The following is an 11,558-nucleotide window of genomic DNA, read 5'->3' as shown; positions in this document are numbered from 1 at the left end:
CTCCACGTTGCTAACCTGTTACAATATCAAAACATGATATATCTGTTGATTTTTATGACCATCGAACAAGGCAGGTATTGGTCAAAGGAAGTGGTAAAGTAACCAAATAACCAGGTCTAAAAGAGAACCATATAACACCGAAATCTCATGGCATAATCTCTAATTTATTATTTTTTCATATAAATTTTGAAATACATAGTCCAACATCTGGGGGAGATCATTGGTCATATACATAAGATATCATTGGTCGTATACATAAGATGATCACAGAAATAAAAACAACTTGTCTTCTCCATTTCAGTTATCAAGTTCAAACCTTCTCACTAGAATATACTATGTAAAGATAAGAATCACTCCTTTTGAATAGTAACTTCATTACTATTTTATCATTTCTCCATCAGTTTCCTGAGAACTTTGCAGTAGGGACAACAGAGTTATGTAGAAGTTGACAGCAACATAAATGTAAAAGTAGGAACATCATAAAGATAAACATCATCAGGATTTTTTTTTTAAGAAAACAGTCCAAGTAAAGTTGAAACATTTTCACAATTATACTTCAAATAAATCAATATAGATACAGAAAATCATCATACCTTGGCATCGAGGAATGTCTGGCCAACCCGTTCTGAGCTCAGTTGATACGGGCAGTCAAAGTAATGCTCTTGTGGGGACGTGGAAAATATAATTTGACCTAAGGAAACCGTGTTTATGTTTATCTAAAAAATTGAAGATTCTGAAGTGTTGAAGAAGGATGGAAAAGTATATTAAACATGACAGGTACCTTTACGAATGACCTTTAATCCACAATCTCCAACATTAGCAATTTTCAGCTTGCCATTCCTCTCCATCATTGCAACAATTCTGCCCATACCAATGAAATCTAAGGTAAACAACACTACCATTAATTCAAATATTTACCAGAACATAAAACATAAAGGTTGCAGGGTGCGCATTTAATATGGAACATATCTAGACTTTTAGAAGGGTTGGAAAATTTACACAGTAGCTGAACCAGTTGCAGAGGTAGAAGCATGTGCCTTCCTCAAAAGAATCTGGGGGTCGTTATTAACCTGCTAATTAGCACATCATAGACTAGTCAATTACTGGAAAATGAGATGGAAAGAAACACCACATATTCCAACAACAAAAAACTACAATGGCTATTTCCTTTTATTTGTATTCATTTATTATTCTTTCCTTTTATCGCTATTTCCATATTATTTGTATTTTACCATATTTCTGTATTCTGTAAATGATTATAAATAAGAGAACTCACACCACCATTTAGATGTGGTGGATTCAGCAAACATTCTCAGTAATCAAACTCTTTCAATGGTCCAACTTCTTAAGAATTCATAAACCATACAAGCAGTTAAGTTTTTAGATGATACAACCTCATCGTCATTCCCCACCAAATCTGAAGCATTAGCCAAAAATTCTCGAGGAAATAAAGCAGGGTCCACATTTTCTTTAGCCCAACTAGCCAAGAAAAAGATACAAGAACAATCATAATCGAACAATATAGAAAATACCTTTCAGCATGAAGGAAGATGCTAATGGAAATACACTTATCTCCACGAAAAAAGAATATATGAAAATTATACCATACCCAGAGACACCATCAGCAACAGCAATAACTCCTCCCGCGTAGCTACTGACAAAGAAAGCATCCTCCCCTCCTGTGAGTGCCTTCAAGCACACGAGAAAAGTAAGAAAGTTATCAACAGGGAATGAGCATTTTATTAGCTCAAGTTAACGATTGGAAAAGTATTGCAGCCCACACTCACCTTGTTAGGGTGTGGAATGAGATGAGTTCCAACGCACAAGGATACCTCTGATCTAAAATAAAGAAGATTAACAGAAATTGCTCAGAAATTAGCATTGGGACTTGAAGAAAGAAGCCTAAATAAAAAATTATGTCATAGTAATAAATCAAATGGTAGCGCAATTCGTTATCATCAGGTGGAGTGGGACAACAAAGCGATTACCTAAAATCCGAACAACAAAAAGAGTCGAAATATTGGTGTATGCGTATATGCATTAAGAAGTTCAAAGGAAAACGAACACACCATACACGAAAGTCTCAATTCACTCAACAAGCAAAGTGCTCCGGGAGAAAAGGATTCAAGCTTCAATTCGGAAAAGAGATGATGACAACGCATACGACACTTGAAGCGATAATGATTCAAAAAATAGTGAAACGAAAAATTCGATAAGAACACAGAATTAAACATACCGAACATTGTCGAGATAAGGCGGAGCACAGTAGAGCAAATTCCTTCTCTTCGAACATTGAGAGAATCTTGAAAGAGAAAAGGAAGGGAAACGAATGAGTGGTTGAGACTGAGGAACTGAGACATGGAGGGCGAGTGCCGCCATTTCCCGCTTCCACCTCTCCCGCCTCTCACCCCTCAAGAAACGAGAGCCAGATTTTGTGGCTTCGATTCATATTTGTTTGGGTTCAGACAAATACGAGTTTATTTCGTTTTTAGTAAGCACCAGCGCTCTAGTAGTGATAGAATAAACTCAGCTTCGCAAGAGACCCGGTTTCGACTCCCGGCTCGTGCAGTTTTTTTTATCTATTTAAATTAATTTTCCATTTTCAAAATATGGCTGGTCGGACACTGATCCGATGCTTTACCGCCGAATGCCTGGATGAATCAGCCATCCTCGGTACTTATGATAAGATAGACGAGGGGCAACTCTCAAGTGGCGCCTATCCAACCACATGAATGCTAAAATAGACAAGTGTCATGATACGGCCACACCAAGAGTGTGCATTCAAGTCAAGCTGAGGCATACACAAGGTTGGAGAGAGAGATGACACGAGTGTCAAAGACAAGCTCGAAAAGCATAGGGTAGGGTCCTGGGCCATAATCTTAGAAGTTAGGGTTTCAATATGAGTTCGACATGCATCTCTCTGGAGTTAAGTCCGTCTATATGAAAGATAAAAATTTACCAAATTTTGTGTCAATCAGATATCAAATGGACGTGCCACATGGTCATATGACAGCTCGCCAAAATGACAAGAGCTCCAGAAGGATTGGAAATGCCTCCAAATATACTATATTGGAGGCATGTTGTTAGTTTTCAATCACCCCTTAAACATGTGGCCTAAGCAAGCTACCTTGTCGCACATTGTGTCACAGCGTGAGTGATGACCCTATGGCCTACGATGACCCATGGTCTAAGTGAGCGAGCGTTGCGGGACAAGTATTGCATGCGTCTTCCTTTTAAATATGTCTTTGAAGGACAATGTCGGACGGTGTGCCGACATCACGTCACAACTTGTTATAGAAATCACTACAAGGGGAGTAAGATTCGGATTACCTTGATGATCAAGATCAAGGGTAAAGAAAACTCGTTTCTAAACTCGTGATTCGAACCACTCCACAAGAGGTTTGATCAATACCACTTGAATGACTCTAGCATGCAAGTTCTAAATACAAGAATTTGCAAAGAAAAACTTAGCTTTCAACCAAGCTAAAATAGAAATCTAAGTTTCAACAAAACTAACATCCGTATTACTTATGAGAAATACTTATAACCTCCGTATTAAAATGACTAGTTAATGGTAGAATATGGGGGTGGAATATGGTAACACAGGTGAATTATAATATAACCTTAAATCCTATATTTAAAACTACCTACATATGACAATTAAACTATAATTAAATAGTGCAATCAATGAAACGTGCTTTAGTTTCATAAATTCAGCAGAATTCATTAAATGCATCTTGTGCATTTAATTCATCTCTTTCTTGAAGCTCAACTTTCCACAATTCATCTTTTTCTTGAAGCTCAACTTTCCACGACATATAAGGGAGGTCTCCAACTTCTTCTAGAATTTCTTTTGATGAGCTCACCATAGCTTGAATAGAACTATATAAAGTTTGTTGTAGCTTCTTGGCTCTCATCCTTGTAATTGGACCTTGAGGTATGAAAATTCCTTGGTTGTGGTTCATATCACAACCCATGTGTCAAGAGGTTTGATTACCTCTATCTAAAACGAATTCCATAAATGATTAGGAATGAACACGAGAGGGAGAGTCCAATGCCTCGATAGAACCCGAATGGATGGATGTTGGGATCTCTCGATTAGATGAAAGACACATGGGTTAGTTCTTATAGATAATTTCAACTTATTTTGCATATTATTACTAATAGAAAACTTCAAATACATAAAGATTAATCGCATGCACTGTTCAGAACAATTGCAACATCTGAACGCATAAGAAGAAGCTGAACACACAGAGCATTGATGCAGACATCATCATGAAGCTCCAATATTCTCAATATCAGCACTTTTATCCATTCTCTTCACAATCCCAGCTATAATCTGTTCACAAAATACATTTTCCCAAATAAGATCACAAAGGTAGGCTTAGAATTGGCGTAGAGTTTCATACCTTTCCAGGACCCAATTCATAGCTCTTTTTCAGCCCCTTGTTGAGAAGAGTTTTCAGTGTTGTTTCCCACTGAACAGGACAAGTCACCTGAAGAGTTACGAGAATTTAAACCTTAACCCTCAAAGTATACGTAAAATATTGGTATTTAATCTTTGCTATTTGTTTTTATGTTTATCCACCATAAACTTATATCGTTGATAGACCTAAAAATGATAAATGGGAAAGGAAGTGGGGAAAGATTTTTCCCGTAAGCTAAACGGGGCCAGGGATAGAGAACGTTGAGCTAATTACGAAGGATTATGAAGGATGTAACAGCCCTAGCTCACCGCTAGCAGATACTGTCCTCTTTGAGTTTCCCCTTTCGGGCTTCCCCTCAAAGTTTTCCACACCCTTATAAAGAATATTTCGTTCTTCTCTCCAACCAGTGTAGGATCTCACAATCCACCTTTCTTTGAGGCCTAGTGTCCTCACTGGCACTCGTTCCCTTCTCCAATTGATGGGGACCACCCAATCCACCCGCCTTCAGGACCCAGCGTCCTAGATGCACACCGCCTAGTGTCCACCCCCCTTCCAGCCTCCTCACTAGCACATCGTCCAGTGTCTGGCTCTAATACCAATTGTAACAGCTCAAGCTCACCGCTAGCAGATATTGTCTTCTTTGGAGTTTCCCTTTCGAGGCTTTCACACCCTTACAAAGAATATTTCGTTCTCCTCCCTAACCGATGTGGGATCTCACAAAGATGTCATTAGTCTTGGTTTAGAAAGTTGAGCTAATTACATGGCGTGCCAATAGTTTCTTCATTGTGTCAGGATCTGCGTGGGGCTGTGCATCAACATTGGAGATTATTGGTATTCTGGGCGTTCTGATATCAGTAGCAGCAAGTGCAGCTTCTAATCTCGAAACAGCAGGTTCCATGAAGCTAGTATGGGGCGCCCCCGCCACAGCTAGCCGAACCTACCATGGTGTTATGCAGCCATTGCCATGTTAGTTCTAACAGAGCTGAAGTACTTGACTTCAAAATTCAAGTTCCATTATCCCGAATGGGATGGAAAATCTCCGTTTAAATGGATCAATACCGTCTTTCGAGCTTTGAATGACTTTGCCTTAGCTTCAACGACTTCTACTCCTTTTAGACCTCCTGATACAACATAATGTCCCTGTGATCATAGGAGACAGTATTAACTAAGCTGATGAAACTTGAAACAAACAGCTTAGAAGAGCCTTACAGGACAGAGGAAATTGGCTATCTGAACTCTGCCGGCTTCATCGACTTCTTGGTTAGCTGAATCACAGAGTTGCTGAACCTTGTCTGCGTCCAATCCTATGATACTCACCATGCCACATTGTGCACTATCAGCAGCTGCCTGAAGGAAGTTATGGTGGCTGGTTTGGTTTCAGTAGCTGAAATCGGAACGTCCCGTTAACGAACTCGTTATCGTTACCTGCATTGCCTCCCCCCTTAACTTGACCAGCCTGAGTCCATCCTCAAAGCTAAAAATGGAACCAAACCCATTGGCAATCATGTCAGTGTGGAAACAGAATCACCAGAGTCTACATATAAAGATCTAAGATAAGCTCATTTGATGCTATTTACTGGACTGATTATACACCTGAAAGCCCCTGCAAATGTTAATGCGGCGTACTCGCCCAAGCTTAGACCACAAGTGACATCAACAGAGTCAATTATTTGTTGGCCTCCATCACGAGCACGAAGTAGCTCAACTGCAGCTAGACTTGTGACGTAGATTGCTGGCTGCAGTTGCACATATATGAATGGTCTCAATAATTAACTACCACTAGTTCATAAGGGTGAAGACACTAATAAGATTTCCTCGAAGATAAAAGGAAAAGGTAGAGGTGTTCATATGACCTGATCATCCGACCAATCCAGACTACTCAATTCAAATCATAAAAGTTCGGTTGGGTTGTGAACTCTATTTAGGTTGTTCGGTTCACTAACCTAACCAACCCAACCCGTATGCACCCTTTGCAAAAGGTTAAACTTCTCGAAAACGGGCCTTTTGACAAGAGAAGATTGAATGGATCAAGATAAAGTACCTGACTTATAATAGCTGAATCTAGTTTTTCCTTTGGCCCATTAGTGCAGACATCAAGAAGATCAAACCTGCAAACAAAGATGAAACAACATTACATCTCATGGGCAATCCCTCCATTGACTGTTAGTCTAAGGGGAGGGTCAACTCTCTAAGTATGGTTGACCTTGAACTAAAGTCAATGCAAGGACTAATCCAAGATGGAGGAATAATTAATTGGGGACGTACCCTAAAATATCATTAGCTGTCTTGAACAAGTCAGCTGCAGCAGGAACGCTTTGAGATTCCTTTCCCATTCCCACAGCTTGTGCACCCTGAGTACTCGAGAGTGAAGAAAGGAAAAACATTCGAAGTTTTGTTCTTAAGAGAAAAAGAAAAGGAAAGCATAACTATAGTCCTTAACCTGGGATGACCTACTCGAAACGGGATGGAAAATCTAAGAATGGGAAAGGTAATATGGAGAGATTTTTCTCCATTAACTAAATGAGACCGGAGACTGAGATTATATTCGCGGTCCTCGTCTCCAACCCTGTCAAATTCTCATCCCGCTCACCCATCCCCGGCCCACGTTGTGGACGTCTCTACAATAGACTGCTTCTTCTACTCCTTAATCAACTCAGTAGAGTTGTCATAAAAGGTAGAGAATACTTATTCTCTTGTGATTTGCTTTTATTTGTACAATACACCTATTGTCCGCTTTGACCCGTTGCACACTCTTATAAGCTTCGTTCCCCTCTTCAACCGATGTGAGATCTCACAATTCATCCCTTTGAGGGATATCAGGATCTCACACAATCCATCCTTTTTGGGGTCAGCATCCTCGCTAGCACACCAACCATCGAGATCTCACAATTCATTCCCTTAGGGGCCCAACATCCTTGTCAGTACTCTACCTAGTGTTTGACTCTAATACCATTTGTAACAATCCAAGCCCATTGCTAACAGATATTGTCTGCGTTTGGCCGTGGTTCTAAAATGCAACTGGTAGGGATGGACTTCCACACACTTACAATAAATGTTTTGTTCCCCTCTTCAACCGAAGTGGGATCTCACAATACAATGCGAGACATGGATACGACATGATAGGAACACAGTGATACGTCATTTCTAAAAATTGAGGACGAACATGCTTATTAAAATGCATCAATTTCATCAGAAATTTAGATCTCAATTTCAACATGAGGACGTCTAATTCTTCTCAAAAACCATTTCTAGTGCATCAAGTAAGCAATACCAAACACACACACATACAAAAAAAAGAAGAAGAAACTGACCTGACCAGGGAACAGAAAAGCAAAAGTGGGCTTATAATCCAAGAACAATGAATCATCATTCACCGTCTGCGATCGAACAGAATCGCTCATAAAAACCCTAGGTATCAAGAAGTTTGCACCAGTAGAGCTTCGGAATCCATTTCTGAAGCCCATGAAGGAGGCGGAGGCCCTGAAAGAGGAGGAAGCATTGGGAGGCAACTTCTTCAGAGAAATTGTGGAGGGGAGAGCGAGAGAATAGGTCATCACGGCAATGAAAATGGAAGCGGGAGATCGGAGGATAAGAAAGCCGAGCAGACGCCATTGTCGAATAAACGGAGGTTTTTTATAGCTCCCTCAAATCTCCATGCGTTTAGCAGACTTCTCCGATGGCAGAGACGATGGAAGATGGAACCAACCCCCAGGCAACTATTTAGTTTTTTTTTTAATTAAATTATTATTTTTTATTTTTTAAAATATTTGAAGATAAAGTGTAATATTAAAGAGTATTTTTTATTAATTTAGTCTAATTATTATTATTCGATAAATTTTTTATAAACACATATTTCTATTATTCATTTTTAATAAATAATTTCTATTTTGCCTAAAAAAATATAAAAATATTTTATAAATAAAAATATAATATAATTTTTAAAAATACAAATAGAATTTGGTCACAATCTTCGTAAATGAAATAAGTGTCGGACACCTGGTGTATTAACGAGGACCTGATATTTGTGAGATGTAACGTCGATTGAATAGGAGAACTAAATATTTATAGCAAGTTAATTTAACTAATTAAAATGAATTAATTATGCAATAATTATAATTAAGTTTGTTTAATGTATTAATATTTAATTGATTTAAGATGTTAATCAATCAATTAATTACCATTAATGTATTATAATTGAATATTTAATTATATTAACTGAGTACTTTACTACCTATTGATTTTAATATAGCCTTAATTTAATGTTAACTTACTAATTAATTAAATAGTATTACTAATTAACTTAAATTAGTTAATTAAATAGTATTGCTAATTAACCTAAAATTTATTATTAGAGTAAACTTAAAACTTAATGATTAAAACTATTTAAATAATTTAATTTAATAAAAATAAAGTAACTAACCCAATTAATTACCTAAAATTAAACAGTATAACTAAACTTCCAAGTAGTAAGAAAGGATTGAGTTTGCTCTTGAACTCGTAGAAAGAGCGGTGTAGCACTTGGTCTCTCACCCGTGGAAAGAGTCGAGAAAATTTTTTATTCAAATTCTCAAGAGGCGTTTGAGGAGTGGAGTAAGTCGAGTTTAAGCGAATAACTATAAAACTACAGTGTCATATTTTCTAACTTTTTCCTTTTTTAATTTCAAAATTATTATTTTGATTCATTGCTATTTGATTATTATTTTGACCTGAATTATTTTCTTAGAGTGATTATCATCTTCTACTTATTTGTAAAAAATTTAAAAAGTTAATCACGTTTTAAATATTTTTATATACTTTTATGTTAATTAATTAATTAATTAAATAGTGTTACTAATTAACCTAAAATTTATTATTGAAGTATACTTAAAACTTAATAAGTTAAAACTATTTAAATAATTTAATTTAATAAAAATAAAATAACTAACATAATTAATTACCTAAAATTAAATATAATTAAATTTTTTTAGAAGGGAGGGAGAAATTAACCACACATATATATATATATTATTTATTTATATGAAATTTTAATAATATTATCATGCCCCGTCAAATATAATTATTAGATATTTTATTCACGAATATCTTATTTTTAAATATTTTAATCAAAATTTTAAATCAAACGACTCTAACATTTAAAGGTTGTTTGTTTCAAGATTTTGTTTATGTGTCCGATAAAATATGTGATGTAATTTCTTTTAATCGTCAATTACCTTAATAATTTACTTTACAAATTTAATTTTAATTTAATTTTCATTAATATACGTTTTTAGTTTAATTTTTAATAAATTATAATAATTATCCTCAACTAAATGATTTTAATAAAATTATATAAATATTTAGAGTTGCCGAGTTTAATATCTCATCAATCTTATTATAATAATTAATTTTAATTTAATTTTCATTCCATCTAAACTTTTTGAGTTTGTTTGAAGATCCATAATAATTTAATATAAATACTCAATAAGATCAAAAATCAAATACCAATGAAATAATTTGAAGCACGGATAGAAGGCATTTTTTGTTTAAAAGTGGTGGATGGGGTCGGACGAAGATTGACCTTCACGTGCCAAAAAAGCTTATCTATTAGATGAATCCAATTTTCATTTCAATCGAATTTAACAATTATTTTCTATAAATTTTTGTTTTTAAGGGTTTTGGTACGAGAAATGCATGATAAATACGGCCAAAATTGAAGGTTAGAAAATAGATTATTCATAAAATCAATAAATTACCTAATTTACAAAAAAACGTGGGTTTTTATAATAATCAATTTATTATTACTAAATACAATTATATTTTTAATAAATAAATATATATATATATATATATATATATTAGGAGAATTTACTTTTATTGATAATTCTAATAAAAAGTATAATTTAAAATTGATTAAATAAAGTCAACAGAAATTTGGTGGGAGAGGGTTTTACTGACAGGTAAACAGAGAAATACAGTAAATAAAACGAGTGAGGGTAAACAAAAATCTGTAAAAGGTAAAAAAGATTAAAAAGTAAAAAAGTAAAAAGAAAAAAGAGGCTAAGGCATGCAGTGGATTGACAGAATTCTTGGAAAGTGCTCTTTTTTACAGAGAAATAAGGCCTTTCCCCTTCTCTCTTCCTTCATGCGTCAGCTTCCATCTCTGAACCTCCATTGTATTGGTCGGGTTGGTCGAGTCAGTGACTTAAGTAACTTAGTTAACAATCAAACGCAAACCTTTAGATCATCAGATCGCTACAAAAATTCTAATTATTCACGATATACTTCACTTCAAAAACTAAAATCTCATAAAATTCAAATATCAAACATTGCATTAGTTAGTAAATCGACCAAAATCGTTTCATTTCAAAATTCAATCAAACCCAATTCAACGCTTATGATTTGAGTTAGATAATCAAGATCATAGAACATCTCAATCGTTACAATAGAAAATTTAAGGATTACGAGCATAAGAAGAAAAATGCAACGACATAATCGTCGACCCATTTAGAATAACTTTTCAAGTGCTTAAAAAAAAAAAACGGTTTTTATTGAAACGTTAACGAGAGACTATGAAAAGAAGAGGAAGAGGAAGAAGAAGACGAGCGAGTAAGAAGAAGCTATGAAACTCAAGATGGATAGCGCCATTGAAAGGTGCAATAATACTCATAATCAACGAACCATGGCGCTATCCCTCCTGAGCTTTACAGAGTCTCCCATACTAAACCCTCTCTCTCTCTGTCTCTCATTTCTTTTGCTTTCCTGGCTTGGCTGCACACAGCCAGGCTAACCCCAAACCCTTATTTATAGCCCTAAACCTTTATTTTATTTTATTTTTTTTATTTATTTAAATTAATATTGAGAAAAAAAATATAAAAAACGAAAAATCAAATTATTATGAGAACTTTATAAATTTAGTCTCTTAATAAAGTTTCGATTTAGTCTCGTTAATTTTTTAGTTTCGTACTATATTTTTTTACTACGAAATAAATGAGATAATTTGGAAACTAATTTAAGTTGCATTTATTTTTATTTTTTAAAACTATTATTATTATTATTTTCATATCAAATTTTACATAAGAAGATCAGGTGAAGACTTTGTCAGTAACTTATTTATGAATTTTTACTGAATAGGAGAGGGGAGTAGTTGAATTC

At 35.2% G+C, this 11,558-nt stretch overlaps 2 protein-coding genes across 2 annotated transcripts; both read right to left on the bottom strand.

Annotated features, from left to right (window-relative positions):
* On the bottom strand, positions 1 to 2,460 carry LOC111788938 (probable protein phosphatase 2C 26; the record flags this gene model as incomplete). Its single annotated transcript, XM_023669524.1, is given in 8 exon segments — positions 1 to 15; positions 594 to 691; positions 782 to 861; positions 1,000 to 1,070; positions 1,395 to 1,479; positions 1,610 to 1,689; positions 1,788 to 1,839; positions 2,237 to 2,460. Coding segments are annotated over 8 exon segments (624 nt in total), but the record flags the coding sequence as incomplete, so codon positions are not given.
* Positions 2,461 to 3,959: 1,499 nt separating this feature from the next.
* Positions 3,960 to 8,133, bottom strand: LOC111787678 (malonyl CoA-acyl carrier protein transacylase-like). The gene is made up of 10 exons (XM_023667698.1): positions 7,739 to 8,133; positions 6,693 to 6,778; positions 6,469 to 6,535; positions 6,021 to 6,163; positions 5,853 to 5,901; positions 5,637 to 5,774; positions 5,487 to 5,567; positions 5,188 to 5,364; positions 4,410 to 4,496; positions 3,960 to 4,339 (listed from the first exon to the last, which is right to left on the bottom strand). The coding sequence occupies exons 1-10, from the start codon at positions 7,979 to 7,981 to the stop codon at positions 4,274 to 4,276; spliced, it is 1,137 nt and encodes a 378-aa protein (XP_023523466.1). The 5' UTR covers positions 7,982 to 8,133; the 3' UTR covers positions 3,960 to 4,273.
* Between the last annotated feature and the right edge of the window lie 3,425 nt (positions 8,134 to 11,558).

This window comes from Cucurbita pepo, chromosome LG02 (genome assembly GCF_002806865.2).
Source record: "Cucurbita pepo subsp. pepo cultivar mu-cu-16 chromosome LG02, ASM280686v2, whole genome shotgun sequence".
Lineage (NCBI taxonomy): Eukaryota > Viridiplantae > Streptophyta > Magnoliopsida > Cucurbitales > Cucurbitaceae > Cucurbita > Cucurbita pepo.
The sequence above is the reverse complement of the archived record's forward strand: the minus strand, read 5'-3'. Positions and strand labels throughout refer to the sequence as shown.